Here is an 18,711-nt window from a genome sequence, read left to right on the forward strand (position 1 = left end):
CTGTTCCCTATCTCCTTCTCTCTGCACAAACTGGCTTCTCCCTCAGCACTCCATCATCTTGGCTGCTTCTCCATTCCTCCTCGTGGCCTTTCTCTGCTCTCCTACAGCATGGGCTCCTCCTAGAACATAATCACTCTTCTCCCGGAACAACGTGATCTCTCTTCCTTTTAAAACCTTTTGGTGCAAAAGCCCTCCCCCAATACATATTAACATAATCACGCCCATCCCAAGCAATCACCTAGGCGAAGGGCTTCCACGTGGGCAGCACCATCTTTAACAAAGATATATTTTATCTGCCCAACATTATGCTAATATTTGCTGGAGGAGGGGTTTCGTGCCAAAAAGTTTTAAGAAGAAAAAGGAGAAGGGAGGAAGGAAGCCATTTTTTTTGCAGCGTGAGAGCAGAGAGGATGCAGAGTGCTGAGGGAGAAGCCATGATGGCAGGAAAGGAGAGAGAAGCCAAGATGGCCGGGTGCTGAAGGAGAAGCCAGTTTGCGCAGAGAGGAGAAGGGAGAAGGTGTGCAGATAGGGAACCAGAGGTGACTGAGACTGGTGGCGGCCTTTGATTCTAGAAATAACCAGAGAAGATTCTCCTGGTTGTGGAACCAGAGAATGTGTCAGGGTTTTGGAGCCCTGTGTGTGTTTACTCACCAGCCAGTGCAAGGCTAGAATAAAGGAATGGCCCACCATTTTTTGGCTCCACTGTTTCTTTACCGTCTGCCCGAATCTAATGGGAACCTGCATGTGAACAGCGGCGATGGTCGCAACTACTGGTCCTACAAGGCTCTTGACCAGCCCTGTCTCCCTCCCTTGCATAATCTTTTTCTGTTTCCCTTCCTCCTCCTTTTTTTTCCCCTTCCTTCTTCACCAGGCTCTCCAGGGCACTCAACAGCCTATGAGGCACCAGGCCTCAGGAGTGAGCACATATTGATTGCTTCCCCAGTATCTCCTTCACCCCTTTGTTCATTCATGTTCCCGAGTTTTCCTTCATCTTGAGAAGCCATAGAGCATGGATGCTAAGAATGCTGGTTCTAGGCCCTGGCCAGTTAGCTCAATGGTAGAGTGTTGACCTGGTGTCTGGATGTCCTGGGTTCAACTCCCAGTCAGGGCACACAGGAGAAGTGACCATCTGCTTCTCCAACCCCTCCCTCCCCCTACTCTCTCTCTCTCTCTCTCTCTCTCTCTTCCTCTCCCACAGCCATGGCTCAATTGGTTCAAGCACACAGGCCCTGGGTGCTGAGGATGACTCTCCCTGTGGAGCTTCCACCTCAGGGGCAAAAATAGCTCAGTTGCGAGTATGGTCCCAGATGGGCAGAGCATCAGCCCCAGAGGGGTTGCCAGGTGGATCCAGTTTGGGGTACAAGCGGGAGTCTGTTTCACTGTCTCCTCTCCTCTCACTTGGAAAAGAAGATGTAAGGTATTTTTCCCCCGCTGAGAAGGAAGGAAGGGTCCGGAGCCACGAAGTGTGGAATAACAAAAGGCTTTATTGAGTACAGAGCACACAACCCGCCCGGCGAGGTTCCCTGGCCCCGAGGAAAGATGGAGGCCAGGGAAGTCGCACGGATTAAACCACGTGGGAGATATTTAAAGGGTCCCTCTAGGGAGGTCGAGCTAATATGATGTGGTGAAATCTCACTGGCTGGCAGACGGTCGCTTTTTTCCAAAGGGTTCCTGCGAAGCTTCTTTTGGTGCGCTTGGTTGTGGGTGGTCCTAGCCAAAGTTCGCGGGTCTGGGTTCCCCACCTGACCATCCCCCATTATCCACTGACCTTACAGAAGAAGAAGAAAAAAGAATGCTGGTTCTAGAGTGCTGGATCCACTCTACCTTGTATCAACTGTGTGAACTTGGGCAAGCTTCTTAACTTTTCTGTGCCTGTCAGTAAAATAGGGATAACAATAGTACCTACCCAGAGGGTCCTTGTGGGGACAGGTGATCCTAATTAACATAAGTGCTTTACGTTACCTACTATTCTTCCCTACTGGGTGGGGTGGGTGGGATGAACCCTAGCTTCAAGTGTGGAATGTGATTAGGTTTAGGCTAATTAATATAGCCCATGCTTAGCCATAGAGATTGGTTCAGGAGGGAGCCCAGTATTCATTCAGACCAATGAGGCATAAGGAAATTTGCTGGGGCTTCTAGGGGAATAAACTTCCACTTTTTTCAGAAGGACGATTTCTCTCCCCAATTTGAACAAACTTAACAGTAAAAAGACTTTTGTGAGGCAACCAGGGAAACTTGAATTCCAAGTATTAAATGATACTCAGGAATTATTAATGTTGTTAGTAGTTATATGTCAATGTAAGAAACATTCAAACCTGTAGAAAATTCTTATGAGTTTATTTGAGCCAAATTGACAACATATGATGGGAAGCAAAATGTCAACAGAGAAAACTGGAGAATGGCAATTTTGCCACTTATTTTATACGTTGGAATCAAAGGAGGAAACATAAGGGGATTACATGAAATCCATTGGTGGTAGATGAAGGAGGCGGGAGAAAACATGGGCGGGGTGAGGAGAGAAAACATAGGAATTAGATAAAAGGCAAAATGGAGAATCACACTTCTTTAACATTGGTTGGTAGAGAATAGTTAATCAACATTCACAGCATATAGAGATGGAAATCAGGGGATAACAATGAGAGGTTCTGTGGTCTTGTGGTCCTGTGCTCCATTGTGCCAACAGGGGGTCCAGAAAAGAAAAATACTCTGACATTTTTGTTGTTGTTGAGAGAGAGAGAGCAAGGGAGAGAGGTAAGAAGCATTAATCTGTGTACTTATGTCACTTCAGTTGTTCACTGATTGCTTCTCATATGTGCCTTGACCAGGGGGGCTCAAGTAGAGCCAGTAACCCCTTGCTCAAGGCAGCAACCTTGGGCTTCAAGTGAGAGATCTTGGGCTCAAGCCAGCCACCATGGGATTATGTCAATGATCCCACATTCAAGTCAGCGACTTCATGCTCAAGCTGGCGAGCCCACACTTAAGCTGGTGACCTCAGGGTTTCAAATCTGGGTCCTCAGTGTCCCAGGTCAATGCTCTATCCACTATGCCACACCAGTCAGGCTACAATGACATATCAAAGATACATTATCCTAGATGCATAAGAATAATGGGTAGAGCTCACTTGAGGTAAAGGTTGACCTTTGCTAAGGAAGCTATAGGCCTGGATGTGACTACTTGCTATGACCTTCCCAGTTAGAACTTTTTTTTTTTTTTTTTAATTTATTTTTATTTTATTTATTCATTTTAGAGAGGAGAGAGAGAGGGAGAGAGAGAGACAGAGAGAGAGGAGAGAGAGACAGGGGGGAGGAGCTGGAAGCATCAACTCCCATATGTGCCTTGACCAGGCAAGCCCAGGGTTTCGAACCGGCGACCTCAGCATTTCCAGGTCGACGCTTTATCCACTGCGCCACCACAGGTCAGGCCCAGTTAGAACTTTGTGACCAGACCATCCTGTCTGGTTAACTTTTGATCACCGAGCTTGTCGGGCCTGCCATGTGGCCTCCCTGAGCTTGTCGGGTCTACCGCGTAGCCCCTTTTTTGTTCGCATACAGTATTGTGGGGTTTTTTTTATCTTATTTAGATAAACATATTAAAATATTTATTGGTGAATATGTAATACTAGAATGTGCTTTCAAATATCTCACCCCATCCCCAAAATGTCATGGGGGAAATATAGATGAAACAAAACTGACAGAATGTTCATGTTGAAGCTGGATGACAGGCAAGTACATGAGAATTCATGATATTATTTGTTTACTTTTGTCTACTTAAAAATTTCCATAATAGCCCTGGCCGGTTGGCTCAGCGGTAGAGCGTCGGCCTAGCGTGCGGAGGACCCGGGTTCGATTCCCAGCCAGGGCACACAGGAGAAGCGCCCATTTGCTTCTCCACCCCTCCGCCGCGCTTTCCTCTCTGTCTCTCTCTTCCCCTCCCGCAGCCAAGGCTCCATTGGAGCAAAGATGGCCCGGGCGCTGGGGATGGCTCTGTGGCCTCTGCCTCAGGCGCTAGAGTGGCTCTGGTCGCAACATGGCGACGCCCAGGATGGGCAGAGCATCGCTCCCTGGTGGGCAGAGCGTCGCCCCATGGTGGGCGTGCCGGGTGGATCCCGGTCGGCGCATGTGGGAGTCTGTCTGACTGTCTCTCCCTGTTTCCAGCTTCAGAAAAATGAAAAAAGAAAAAAAAAAAATTTCCATAATAAAAAGGTGTGTGTGTTTGTTTTTTTAATCTACTTGCTATGGAAAAAAAGGGCATTTCTGTCACCAGATGCCACAACACAACTTCTTGGGTTAATTGGCTGACAGATTAGGCATGACTCTCTGACTCTTCTTGGTGACTTCACGCATTTGAGACAAGAAGTAGGTCATCTGAGGTCACAGCACAGGTGAGCAGGGAAGCCAGATGAGAGAAGACCTTTGATTTCAGGTAGAGGGTTTATCAGGTCTTGATTTCTCTGCATCGATGTATCAAATTAAATGAAGTTCCATATTCCCTCTGGCCTTGATCTTTAGTGAAGTTTAGCATCTGTGTAATTGAGGTCACTCTATCACTTCTTAGATAATAAAATGTAAGAGCTAGAAGAAACTTGAGAAAATACACAACCAAAACATCTTATTTTACACCATCTTAATAATGCATTATAAGATATGATATTATAAGCCCTGGCCAGTTGGCTCAGTTGTAGAGCATGCACCCAGTGTGTGGAAGTCCCAGATTCGATTCCCAGCGAGGGCACACAGCAGAGGCATCCATCTGCTTTTCCACCCTTCCCCTCTCCCTTCTTTCTACTCTCTCTTCCCCTCCTGCAGCCAAGGCTCCATTGGAGCAAAGATGGCCCAGGTGCTGAGGATGGCTCCATGGCCTCACCTCAGGTGCCAGAATGGCCCCAGTTGCAACAGTGCATGGCCCCCTAGTGGGCAGGCCGGGTGGATCCCAGTCGGGCACATGCAGGAGTCTGTCTCTCTGCCTCCCCGCTTCTTACTTCAGAAAAATACAAAAAAAAAAAAAGATCTGATATTATAAAAGGATTATGGGTGGTGAGTAGGGTGAGATACTACCCACTAAGCTAGAAGGCTGGCTCCCCTGCTTTGTTCCATTTCTCTCTTACTACCCTGAGAAAATAGGCAATAAGATGTGTAGTCTAGTTCCTCTAAAAATTGAGGAAAAGGGAATGCTTTAGAAAAGGAAACCATCTATATCATTGAAAATAGACAAGTCCATCCCTGGCCAGGTAGCTCAGTTGGTGAGAGCATCATCCCAATATGCCAAGGTTGTGGGTTTGATCTCCAATCATGGCACATACAAGAATCAACTAACGAATGCCTAAATAAGTGGAACAACAAATCGATATTTTTCTCTCTCTCTCCCTCCTTTCTTCTCTCTCTAAAATCAATAAATAATAAATTTTTAATTTTTTAAGAAGAAGTGGAAAAAGAAAATAGGAATGTCCAGCTTTACAGTGGCTCAGAAGAAGGAACCGAAGTTGGCCAAGGTTAAGCCAAGACTTTCCTGAGTTGGTCCAGACTTCCGAGTTGTGACTAGTATTTCAAAGATGAAAGAGATCAGTCAGTAGTTTGAGTCTATAGTCCCTAGAAATGTATAACACTGATGTTCCTGTCACCTCAGCTGAGCATGCTGGTTGGCTGGTTGGCATTTCTGGTATTGATGAGGAAACTGACCCAGCTTTCCAGGCTCTTTCATCATCTCTGTGCTCAGTCTGGCATCTGCTTACTCCTGCCCAGAGAGGGCGGCTGACTCTGCAAGTCTTAGAGAAAAAATGTTCCATGGTGTGAACATCTCATGCCATGAGCCAGCCTCACAAGAGGGTTGGGTGTAAAGGTTTCCAGAAGGGTCAGGAGATTAGAAGGAGTGCAGGATTTGCAAACGCAGCCCACTGGGAGGATAATCCTTCAGGGCTGGCCTTCTTCTTGGTCCCCTTTCATTATGGCGCAGGCTAGATAAAGCAGAGACTCTTCTATCAGCTCTACTTCCATTCAATTCCTAGAAGCTCACAGCTGACGCTCCACAGACGCTCAGCTGTTTCATTATTCCGGGCGTTTGGAGACACCCAGGTCCTCTTGCAGTCACTGGAGGGCAGAGAAACAACGTAAACATCCAGGAGTGGAAACTGATAGTCTGGAAGAGTTTATGGTCTCTTTCTCAAAATATATTTCTAAAACTATACAATATATTGGATGAAAAGAAACTAATTATATTGAGATGCAGTTTTAAATACTGTAAAAGAATCCATGATATAGTAATACATAGGCTTCTTTATTAATGTATTCTGTAACAAGAGCTGCAGCTGGGTCTACGTTAGCACTGGATTTCAAAGTAGTAGTAAGCAGAAGTGACATTTGAGAAATCTACAATAACTGCAAGGTGACATGAAAATATTATACTTTTACTGGTGACCAGGTCAAAGGTATCATTACTATACTGCAGGTCATTGCCTACCTTCGTGGAAAAGGCAGTACAGATAAAGAAGAAAAGTCAAGGAGTTCATTACTTTCCTTATACTCTTGTTTGCTTTGTTTGTATGTAAACAGATATATAGTCTTTTGTTCTTTTATACAAAACTGAAATCATATTGGGGAGGATATCGTTCTGTGGTTAACAGAGTATATTTCAATTGTACAATTAATAAATATGTGATCTTTAAAAAGTGTTGTTTAAATAATAAAGAAATACCTGGAGTAAAAGTTAACAATTCTTCTCACTCCCTTTGTCCCTCAAACTCCTTCACACTAACCACTACTATGATTCGCAGTGTATCTTTCCAGACTGTTTTAATTGTATTTATAATGATAATTATATAGTTTTGTATTGCAGTTTTTCTTATAATATTATATCATGAGCATTTTCTCATTAAATATTATTTGAAAATACTTTATTTGGTGATTATATAATATTTTATCACATATTTAAGGCAGTGATGTTAAATATATACCATAGGGTAGAATTGTCTAATAGAAATATGATGTGAGCTGCAGATGTAATTTTAACTTTTCTAGTACAATTTTTAAAGTATGCTTTAAAAAGTAAAAATAAATGAGTGAAGTTAATTTTAGTAGTATGTTTTATTTAACCCAATATTAAATCATTTCAGCCTGTAATCACTATTAAAAATTATTATTATTATTATTATTATTTTAGAGAAAGGAGAGAGAGCGAGAGAAGGAGGTTGGGGTGAAGAAGCAGGAAGCATCAACTCATAATAGTTGCTTCTCATAGGTGTCTTGACCAGGCAGGCCTGGGGTTTCAAACTGGCAACCTCAGCATTCCAAGTCAACACTTTATCCACTGTGCCACTACAAGTCAAGCCTACAAAAAATTATTAATGGCCCTAGCCGGGTGACTCTGTGAATAAATTGTCATCCCGGCACACCCAAATCACAGGTTCAATCCTCAGTGAAATCACATACAAGAAGCAATCAATGATTATACAGCTAAAAAAATGGAACAACTAAGTGGAACAATGAGTTGATGCTACTCTCTCTCTCTAATTCTTCCTCTCCCTCTCTCAATCAATGGGAGGAAATTAATGAAATATTTTACACATCTATTTTCATATTATTCAAAATCTGGTGCCTATTATACTGACAACACATTTCAATTTCAATTAGCCATGTTTCAGGTGCTTAATAGCTGCATATGACAGGTGCCAACCATCCTGAACAGCATAGCTCTAGAGCCAGACGACGACTTAGGTTTAAAACCCAGGTCTACCACTTACAAACTATATAGTCTTGAGTAAGTTAATTATTCTGTGCCTCAGTTTCTTCACCTGTAAAATGGGAATAATAATATTATCTAACTCATAGAACTGTGATGATTGTATCAATTAATACATGTAAGATACTTAGAAAAGTGCCCAACACTTTGCAAGAGCTCAAATGATATTAACTATTATCATTTATCCATTGCCCTATTGTTGGATACTAAGGTTATTTCCAATGCTTCACTTACAAGTGGTGCAGCAATGAACAGTCCAGAACAAAGTGAGACAGAAGAGCAGGCTGGGCTGGATCAAGCCATAGAAAAGGAAAAAGTTGTTTTGTTTTTTTTTAATATTTAATTTTTTCTTTTATTAATTTTTTTTTAGAGAGGAGAGAGAGAGAGAGAGAAGGGGAAGGGAGGAGCAAGAAGCATCAACTCCCATATGTGCCTTGACCAGGCAAGCCCAGGGTTTTGAACCGGCGACCTCAGCGTTCCAGGTCGATGCTTTATCCACTGCGCCACCACAGGTCAGGCGAAAAGGAAGGAGTTTTAATCCCGAGCTTCCCTTTATTCCCAAACTGAGCTTGTGATAAGACTCAACATCGAAATATCTATCTATTCCAACAGTGCCAGTCTTGGCAGCACGGGAAGACAGAGTTCACACCGAGGACAGTGACCTTGCCCCATCACTGTGTGCTAAGTGGTGGTAAAGAATGCATGAAAAGAGTCAGCCAGAAGTTTCAACGAGGAAAGCAGGGATCCAGAGAGCCTGCTAATGTCCTTTCGAAGCACAATCACAGGGACAGTTTTCTCTAACAGCTCTCAGAAAGCTACAATCTTTCCTGGAAACATGCACACAGGTATACAATAGAGCCACAAAAGCAACTCTTGCCAAGTTTCCCATGTAAGTTCCCGTGGAAAAGTAACAGCACTTGGTTTGCAGGCCTGACCCAAACCTGGATTCGGCTATGAGGCTCAAACTCGGCCACCGGGGGCTCAAAGGTCGGGCGCCCTGCGTCTCACCACCACGCACAGAAGTGGGAAGAGAACCTGCGCTGCCAACACGCACCTGAAGTACTTGCCGCTCAGGGGCTCCAGGCCCTCAGCCAGGGCGCAGTGCAGGCTGGTCTGGGCCCCCTCCCGTGCTGACTTGACGAAGGGCGAGAAGAGCCGCCAGAGCAGGCACAGCAGGAAGGAGTGCCGGACCAGCTCGGAGCGGACGATGCCTGGGTGCACTGCGTAGGTGGTGACCCCCGTGCCTATGGCGAAGAGAGCACAGTTAGACCGGGCACACACTCTGAGCCCCAGGAAACTGCTCACTTCCTGCTGCAGAATGCACAGGTGAGAAGAAGGGACTCATGAAGCAGAACCCCATGATTCAGAAGGTGCCACTCCTGGCCAGGTAACACCTGCCTAATAATTAAATGATCTCTTCCAGAATGATCTATAGCCTTTTCAGCCTTCTGTGCTCCAAACAGAATGCTTGGTTGAAGGTTCTTCTATGATAGCGTCACCTTTCTCTGTGGTGTAACTATTAATAACAGAAACAACGACATGTACCGGTTGTGCTACTGATACTACTATTAGTAGCAGTAGTAGTGTCAGATATGGACAGTGGTGTCTTTGGGATTTCTAGAGGAAGGGCTTAAGGGAAGCAGTCTGTTTGAAAGGAAGGAAGCTAGCGTATTGAGCTGCATATGTCGGACAAGCACATGATGTGAGGTGTAGATTGAGAGGTGTCGATGGAGATGGTGGGGGTTAACACCCCCCAGGCACCCCTGGTGCCTCCACTATTTTTTTTTTTTTTTTTTTCCTGAAGCTGGAAACGGGGAGAGACAGTCAGACAGACTCCCGCATGCGCCCGACCGGGATCCACCCGGCACGCCCACCAGGGGCAACGCTCTGCCCACCAGGGGGCGATGCTCTGCCCCTCCGGGGTGTCGCTCTGCCGCGACCAGAGCCACTCTAGCGCCTGGGGCAGAGGCCAAGGAGCCATCCCCAGCGCCCGGGCCATCTTTGCTCCAATGGAGCCTCGGCTGCGGGAGGGGAAGAGAGAGACAGAGAGGAAGGAGGGGGTGGGGGTGGAGAAGCAAATGGGCGCTTCTCCTATGTGCCCTGGCCGGGAATCGAACCCGGGTCCCCCGCACGCCAGGCCGACGCTCTACCACTGAGCCAACCGGCCAGGGCCGCCTCCACTATTTTTAATATTTATACTTATTATGTGCAAGGGCCTTACTACATTCTTTACCTGCATTATCTCATTTGATTCTCAAAGAGGCTTGTGAGATAAGTTATATCAAGATGTCCATTTACACCTGAAGAAACTGAGGCCTCATCACAGAGAGGTTTAAGTAAATTGCCCGAGGTCATGCACTAGGAGGTTGCAGGACCAAGGTCTGAACTCCATGTAAAGGCAAGGACTCTGGGACCTGGCCGGTTGGCTCAGTGGTAGAGCGTCGGCCTGGCATGCAGGAGTCCCGGGTTTGATTCCGGCCAGGGCACACAGGAGAAGCGCCCATCTGCTTCTCCACCCCTCCCCCTCTCCTTCCTCTCTGTCTCTCTCTTCCCCTCCTGCAGCCAAGGCTCCATTGGAGCAAAGTTTGCCGGGGCGCTGAGGATGGCTCCGTGGTCTCTGCCTCAGGCGCTAGAATGGCTCTGGTCACAACAGAGCGACGCCCCGGATGGGCAGAGCATCGCCCCCTGGTGGGCATGCCAGGTGGATCCCGGTTGGGTGCATACGGGAGTCTGTCTGACTGCCTCCCCGTTTCTGGCTTAGGAAAAAAAAAAAAAAAAAAGACATGGACTCTGGAGTTAGACTCTCTGGATTTAAATCCTGGCCCAGCTAGGAAACGTGCTTAGTCCTAAGTTTCTTAATGTATCTGTGCCTTTTTTTTTTCTTTTCTTTTCTTTTTTTTTTTTTTTTTTGGTAGAGTAGGGTAAAACAGTAGCACCCACCTCAGAGGAATGCTGTGTTACATGAGTTAAGGCATCTACCGTACATGACACATGCAAAACTCTCAATTATTATTGTCATTATTATCATTTCTTCTCCTGATTGCCCTATTCTTCTCCCTTCCGTGTTCTGAGAGTAAATACCATTGTTCCCGAACTCTAGCTTATTCAGCGTAGCAAACAGTTCCCGTGATTTGCAGATGTCAAAGCCAGCAGCTCAAGGAAAACTCCAGGAAGACACAGAATCACAGGATTGAGAGAGGCCTCACCTCATTTTAAAGTTGAGGGGATGCAGTCAGGGGAGGTTGAAGGGACGTGTTCACATACACATGTGGCTAGTATGTGGTAGAGCAAGAACTCGGACTCAGGGGGTTGCCATCCACCCCTACACCTCTCTGACCCTGAACAGTAGCACCTGTCACTCAGCTCACCACATGAACTCAGCCAATAGCACACAGAAGGAAGTACTCTGAATTAAAGCAGAGTCCTACATTCCGGCCCCAACTCCTTCACTTGCCATGTAAGCTTGGGCTGGCACCTCTGTGGACCTCCGTTTGGATCCATATAATAATAATATCTGCTCTGCCTGTTGCAAGAGATTTTTTTTTTTTTTTTTTTTTTTTTTTACTTTTCCAAAGCTGGAAATGGGGAGGCAGTCAGTCAGACTCCCGCATGCGCCCAGCCGGGATCCACCCGGCACGCCCACCAGGGGGTGATGCTCTGCCCATCGGGGCATCGCTCTGTCGCGACCAGAGCCACTCTAGCTCCTGGAGCAGAGGCTAAGGAGCCATCCCCAGTGCCCGGGCCATCTTTTGGCTCCAATGGAGCCTCGGCTGCGGGAGGGGAAGAGAGAAACAGAGAGGAAGGGGGGGGGGGTAGAGAAGCAGATGGGTGCTTCTCCTGTGTGCCCTAGCCGGGAATCGAACCTGGGACTCCTGCACGCCAGGCCAACGCTCTACCACTGAGCCAACCGGCCAGGGCCGCAAGAGATTTTTGTGAAGAAAAAATGAGGGAATAGATCAAAGAATTGATATAAATGTAAGGTCAATATATAGGTTCCTTACCTTTATTCAATTTTAAGCTTCCCAGGTGCAAGAACTCTGTTTTTATTCTGCTTATAACCTCATTCTCTTTAGTGCATAGAGCTACTTCAGAAATTTCTGTGAACTTCCGATCTGGACTGAAGACCCTGCTTTTGCTATCCCAGCCCCAGCCCTTTCTCCAGACTTACCTTGGAGCTTCTTGGCCAGCTGGCGAGTAAAAAGCACGTTGGCCAGTTTGCTGTGGCAATAAGCAAAACCCCGGCTGTAGCGCTTCTCACCGTGGAGGTCGTGGAAGCGAATCTTGCCAGCAATGTGGACCACTGATGACAGGTTCACTACCCGTGCAGGAGCAGACTCCTTCAGCCGCTCCAGGAGCAAGTGGGTGAGAAGGAAATGGCCTGCAAGGAGAGCCAGCAGGGAAGATTGAAGAGTGGAGTGGCTGCCCAGGCTCAGGGGATGGGGGCTGATGACAGGACTTCAGCATTAGTTCACTATCTTCTGTGTGTGAACAAATTTTGATGTACCATATTTTTCGCTCCATAAGATGCACTTTTTCCCCCCCAACAGTAGAGGAGAAAATGCCTGTGCATCTTATGGAGCGAAAAATACGGTATTTTATTAAATAGTTTAACACACCATTTGGGAATTATTTTTTTCTTATTTTCCTCCTTAAAACCCTAGGTGTGTCTTATGGAGCAAAAAATACAGTAACTCAGTGCTAATGATCAAGCAGTCCGAGTAAGTAGATTCCATAAGGCAAGGGCCAGAGCTAAACTATAGGTAAGGCAATATAGACTTAACCTGTACTTGTCTGAATCTCTGCCCTTACCCAGGTCAGGATAAGTGCCACCTGCTGGCTTCCAAACCCCTTATGGCCTTGATCACACAGCTGTGGGTTCAGGTAGACCCGGTACAGAGGGAAGAGTGGAACAATCAGGGAAAAGAACATCTGTCTAGGATTAGGGAATACATTCAATGATCTCCTCTCTAGACCAGTCACCATAAATTCGGAACCCCAGCCTCTCCCATACCTCAAGTCCTCAAGGTTTGCCTCTTCCATTGACCCACTTTTGGCTTTCCTGGCCCTCAGTTATAGATGTGACTCCCTCCAGCCAAACACAGACTCCTGCAGCCCTCATGCCAGGCCCTGCTTGGCAAGGCTTGACTACCACATCCCCACTCAAGAATGGCATTTTTCTTCCTAATATCTCCAAGTTTTAGGGGCTTCTTAATGGTATGGGCAGAAGAAGGATGGTGAACAAAAAACCAGTATGTCTAGTCTATTGGAAGCCTAGCCTTCAGTAGGACCACTGGAGATTCTTGGCACTGGTGTAAGATCATCTACACCTACAGAAAACAAGGTGGGGTCACCCTGGCTTTTCAGTCACTCAAAGGAACTTACCCAGGTGGTTGACTCCCAGGTGGGTTTCAAAGCCATCAGCTGTCTTGGAATATGGACACATCATCACTCCTGCATTGTTGATCAGAATATGGAGCTGCTTTTCTTCTATAACACAACCAAGGAGACCCTGTAGTTAGCAAGGAGTCTGCTCACCGCCCATCACAGTCCGGAGGATTTACTTCATGCCTTTGGACCTATCATAGTGCTATTCAATAACCACTGTTACTTTGGTTTCTAATGTTAGTTATTGATATCTTCCTGGACACCATTCATTCATACATCCTTTCATTCAGCAAATATGTACTGAGTACTGACTGTGGGCCATGCCTACTCTGCTGGGTCCTGGTCATACAGTAGTAAAACAAGACAGATGTGGTAACTGTCCCTCATGGATTTCATAGTCATTAGTAAAAGTTGGTTATTTTCCAAGATACAGTAGAATTTTGGCAGCAACACAACCTCATTTGGTGCCTGTGGCCACAGAAGTTTGCTTCTCAGAATGAAAATAGTGAGTGGCATCAGGGCCGTACCTTGATGCCAAGGTACAAGCCCGGACAGGGAGCTGGTGCATTCCCAGTACAGAAGCAAAGGATGATAAGGATCCTGCCCAGCTCGTCCACCTGCCTCCTCCTTGTCAATTCCCAGCCCTGCTGGTTCATGTGGCAGAACCTGTCCAGTGCATTCCATGATAATTCTGATGTAAGGGTCAGAGACGGTTCAGGTGGACCAGCTCCACCCACACCCAGCATCTTGCTTTTCGAGCTATCTACCTGGGCTTTACCTGCCAGAAAGCCTTCAGCAAAGGCTCGGATGGAGTTGGTATCCGATAGGTCCAGTTTCCGCACCAGCACCTGGGAGTTCTTGGTATCAGCTCGGATTTCACTGGCGGCAGACTCCCCCTTCAGTACATCTCGGCAGGCAATGTATACTCGGGCTCCTGGGGAAGAAAATAAAAGGCAACATGTCCAGACCCTAGGCTGAAACAAGAGTATAGTAAGTGAACTTGGGACTGGGTGACAAAGCCTTCTCCCATCATTCCTATAGCAATGAGTGGCTATATCGCCACTTTAGGATTCTCACTGCCATACTGCTCATTCTCCTTGCTATCAGCTTATCTCCAGGCTGGGAACCCTGGTTTTTACACTCTGATATTTAATGTTGCTTAGCATCTCCTTTTAGAAAAATAGACTGGACCAATACTATACACAGACACCATTGTTTTTCTTACTTTATATCATAGGAAGGGAGCGGGGAGAAAAGAAGGTTTGTTTAAGGCCACAAGGTAAGTTGGTGTCACAGCTGGACTTGAATTCCAGGTTCCTTGAATTCTTGGCCAGCGCCTCCAAGGCCAGGAGGAAAGATGAGGAAATGCGGGCAGAGCCCCCGGGGAGAACGGCAGGAGGTGCTGCCCCGTGGACAGGGAAGTAGGGAGACTTGCCTCTGCGAGCGAGCTCTCTGGCCGTCTCCTTGCCGATGCCTGTGTTGGCACCAGTGATCACCACTACCTTCCCAGGAAGCTGCACACTTGTTCTGCAAACCCCACCAGCAAAGAACCTCCTATAAGCAAGGGAAACAAAAGCATTCATGCACCACCCTTCCCAATTCCATACCGAGATACATAAAATCCATCCAGCCCCAAAGAAGAATTTCTTTCAGTTGTTGTCAGGAGACCTAAAGAAGCTGATCTCCAGGAGACATTTTCCAGGTGGGCAAGGGGATCTCCTGCTCATCAACTCAGGTTGGAAGGTCATGTGTCCGGATGCTACAGTGATCATCTTGGCAAACAGAATAAGCGCTCGTGAGCCGGGTCAAGGGGGACCTTCCTTATTAGACAGTTCTTATCTCTAGAGGTCCCCGGAAATCAGCTTCCTCCTCTAACTTGCATTAAAACATGTGCAAAGTGCATTAGTGGAATCAGTGGTCCTTGAGCCTTAGGTCTTCAGTAAGTGTCAACGGTGAATAGCTGATGATACCACCTCAAGGGGTCCCACATACACATGTGGCTCTCTCTCTAGTTTTAGAGAGTCAGCATCTTTCAGAGGTATTTTTGTCATTCTTCCAGAGATGTCATTCTAGCCATCAGTTCACAGAGAGAAAACCTCCCTTGTCAGACCTCTGCAGAGAGCATCTTTTTATATAAAGTTTACTTGACAAGTTCCAAATTGAGGGTGGGATAGGGGAGATGATTTTCTGAGAATCATTCAACTGCCAGGCACTAGGCTAGGTACTTTCCATAGGAAATTTATTGTAATCCTCTCAGCCTCTCTTTTATTATCCCTATATTACAGCAGAGAAAACTGAGGCTCAAAGAAGTTCAAGTCACTTGTTCATGGTGGCAAAACTGAAATGTGAACACGGGTTCCTATGCCAGGACCTAGAGCAGCACTCTGAGCAGGATTATGTCCACGGAACCGTCTTTATCCTCAGCAACTTAAAATTCTCTACTCAGAACACACATTTCTTTGACACCCCCAGAAATCCCACAGCAAAAAAAGTCATCTCAGCCTGACTGGGTGGTGGCGCTGTGGAGAGAGCGCTGGACTGGGATGCGGAGGACCCAGGTTCGAGACCCCAAGGTTGTCAGCTTGAGCACGGGCTCATCTGGTTTGAACAAAGCTCACCAGCTTGGACCCAAGGTCGCTGGCTCCAGCAAGGGGTTACTCAGTCTGCTGAAGGCTCACAGTCAAGGCACATATGAGAAAGCAATCAATGAACAACTAAGGTGTCACAACGAAAAACTAATAATTGATGCTTCTCATCTCTCTCCGTTCCTGTCTGTCTGTCCCTATCTATCCCTTTCTCTGACTCTCTCTGTCTCTGTAAAAAACAAACAAACAAAAAGTCATCTCAAAATATTCATTAGTTGAGGAAAGAGAGTTTGTTTCCTCCCCCAAATGCCTGGTACTTCACAATGAGTCCCTCAATAATGACCACCCATGGCAACCGAGCAGGGCCACCTGAACTAGAAACAACGAAGAAAGGAAGACCTTCTGAGGAACCCACGGGAACAGAGTGAACGAGCAAGGACTTCCACCTAAGTTGTCTGCCAAGCTACTTAATAGTCATCCACTCAGCCTTCCACTAGCATCAGAATGCCACTCCCAGACCCAGGTGCCTCCTTCTTGTTTTCCTTCATGGTATCCATAATTACCTCCTTCCTTTCTGCTTTGTCTGCCCTGACTTTCTCTCCCTTGAGCTCTGTCCCTTTTTCTCTTCTTTCAGCAGCTGAGAATTCATCTGTTTACAAGTTCTGTGGCTCCCGACGTAGGGCTTTGTAAAATATTGTATGAGTTACTGAATTAAGACAAACCTGATGGATGGAGCTATCACGTACAGGAAGGAAAGGAAGGAGGTGAGCAGTCCCAAGATAACCATCATCTTTTCAACTTCTTTAGTTGCTGCGGCTTTTGCAAAAACAACTTCGTCTCTTAACTCTGACTCGGGCTCCTGGTCTGGCTCCAACTCTTGGCTGCTTCTTGCTGCTTCTTCTTCTCCTAGCTCCTCTCCTGCTCTCAGCAACAGCCTGGCTCTAAGTGTAGCCCAGAATCCTATTTAAATCCGAGAGCTGTCAGAGCACAGCCTGCTGGGAGATGTAGTCCTGGGGGAGGAGGACGGAAGAAGGAGTAGAGCCTCACAATAACCAGCAAAGAGAATAAGGAGAAATGACAACTGCCCTCTAACTTTCCCACATTCAATTATTTCTTTTATCTAGTGAATTTGTTCTCTCTAACCACCCACTTCTACTCCTGCAAGATAGAGTACTTTTAGCTTTAGCAACAGACCCCATGATACTTGAAATACAAATGCGATTAAAATAGAAAGACAAGGAAAAAAACCCTAGAACAGAGGTCAGGAACCTTTTTGGCTGAGAGATCCACAAACGCCACATATTTTAAAATATAATTCCGTGAGAGCCATACAACGACCCGTGTACATTACGCATTAGCCAATAAAAATTTGGTGTTGTCCCAGAGGACAGCTGTGATTAGCTCCAGCCACCTGCAACCATGAACATGAGTGGTAGGAAATGGATTATAATACATGAGAATGTTTTATATTTTTAATGTTATTTTTTTTTATTAAAGATTTGTCTGCAAGCCAGATGCAGCCATCAAAAGAGCCACATCTGGCTTGCGAGCCATAGGTTTGCGACCCCTGCCCTAGAAGGATAGTGAGAGAAGTCAGGACAGTGGTTTCCTTTGGTGGGGAAGGGGTAGAGGTGGGGAAGATACATGTTGGGAAACCCGATAGTGTTTCATTCTTTAAAGAGGGTCCCAGTTACACAGGTGTGCTCACTCTGTGAAAATTCATTGAGTCATACACTTAATTTGTGTACTTTTCTGTGTTTTGTGTTATACTTCAATGAAGTTAACACACACACATAGATGCCAAGGAAAAGGTATAGTGTTTCAGTGCACAGACTTTTTGCTTCAAATCCCAACGGATGCACTTACAAGCTCCATAGCCCTGTGCAAGTCGTTAAACATCCGTGTTAATTCAGTTTCCTCACTTGTACAAAGGACATAATAAAAATTTATACTTACCTGTTTTAAGTATTAAACAGGTAATTAAATAGGTAGACCATCTGAGACAGAGACTAGCTGTACAAGAGCTAGCTGTTAAAATTGGCTGCCTTCGTTCCTGTCTCCCTTGCTATCCCACTTGCCTTACTCAAGGGTTTGGTGTAGAAAAGGGAGAGGTAATGAATGAGGGTGATGTTTCAATCGAGTGCAGTTAAAGAGAGGAAACACAAGGGGAAAAGCTAACAGAAACTCTCAGAGCCCCCTAGAGGTGGACAGGTAGGGTTCACAGCACTCACTCCCTCGGCATTCCTCTCCTGGGCAGGACAACAAGCCAGGAATCAGGACACGACCCTGGCAGTCATGCCCCAATCCTGCTCCTTCCTGGGAAGCTGCAGAGGCTCCAGGAGGGTACACGTGATGAAAGAAGACTCCTTGGCATGCTGGGACTCAGGCCCTCACTCCTCAGTCCATCCGTCCATCCATCCATCCATCCATCCATCCACTTAACATATACTTACTTCATGGTACCAGGCATTGTGCCAAGTATTTAAAAGGCACAGTTGCTGCCCCTTGGGAATCCCATGGGCCTGATAAATAAAACATGAACTAACCAGATAATTTACATGCAGAATCGCTCTTGATTCCCCAGGGTTTTTCCTATCTCTTCCCATTTCTCTCAATGTGGCTCCAGTTTCCTGCAGAGACCTACAATGTCAGCTGCAGACACATCAAAGTTCCAGAAGCTCCTAACATCTTGTTGCTGGCACCTCCTAGATGTTGATGTCCACTGGGCTAACATTGTGCTGTTGGTTGAACAGAGTCCTTTTGAGTCAGGACAGAAAGAAGTTAGGAAAATTCCTTGGCAAGTGGAATAAGGAAAATTGAGACAAAATAACTAAACAAGGCCAAACAATTTGAGCCAATGAATCACAAGGTTTTATCTTTCCTAACCAAGGACACTTAGGAGCAAATGGTTTACACATTCTAGACCATCCTGAGGCAGACCTGACTCAGTCCTAGTTCCTCATGGATGACCTTCTTTGAAAATAAAGCTAACCAGAAAATAACTCTGACT

At 46.1% G+C, this 18,711-nt stretch overlaps 1 protein-coding gene across 2 annotated transcripts; it reads right to left on the minus strand.

Annotated features, from left to right (window-relative positions):
* Positions 1-4,152: 4,152 nt before the first annotated feature.
* Positions 4,153-16,623, minus strand: RDH12 (retinol dehydrogenase 12). Of its 2 annotated transcripts, none has more exons than XM_066343029.1 (7): positions 16,448-16,622; positions 14,552-14,670; positions 13,895-14,050; positions 13,114-13,218; positions 11,900-12,109; positions 8,786-8,975; positions 4,153-6,083 (listed from the first exon to the last, which is right to left on the minus strand). In XM_066343029.1, the coding sequence occupies exons 1-7, from the start codon at positions 16,489-16,491 to the stop codon at positions 5,981-5,983; spliced, it is 927 nt and encodes a 308-aa protein (XP_066199126.1). In that variant the 5' UTR covers positions 16,492-16,622; the 3' UTR covers positions 4,153-5,980. The 2 variants fall into 2 exon arrangements, with proteins under 2 accessions (XP_066199126.1, XP_066199127.1); XM_066343030.1 differs by having other exon boundaries at positions 4,154-6,083; positions 16,424-16,623.
* Between the last annotated feature and the right edge of the window lie 2,088 nt (positions 16,624-18,711).

Source organism: Saccopteryx leptura, chromosome 6, assembly GCF_036850995.1.
Source record: "Saccopteryx leptura isolate mSacLep1 chromosome 6, mSacLep1_pri_phased_curated, whole genome shotgun sequence".
Lineage (NCBI taxonomy): Eukaryota > Metazoa > Chordata > Mammalia > Chiroptera > Emballonuridae > Saccopteryx > Saccopteryx leptura.

What these genes read in the sequence shown, in the direction of transcription:
- RDH12 (XM_066343030.1), bottom strand. Translation starts at nt 16,491, where the DNA reads ATGATGGTTATCTTGGGACTGCTCACCTCCTTCCTTTCCTTCCTGTAC. An exon ending in GCTGGCCAAGAAGCTCCAAG is followed by an intron (nt 8,976 to 11,899) that starts GTAAGTCTGGAG and finishes TCTTCGCCATAG; the next exon opens with GCACGGGGGTCACCACCTAC. An exon ending in CTGAGCGGCAAGTACTTCAG is followed by an intron (nt 6,084 to 8,785) that starts GTGCGTGTTGGC and finishes TCTGCCCTCCAG; the next exon opens with TGACTGCAAGAGGACCTGGG.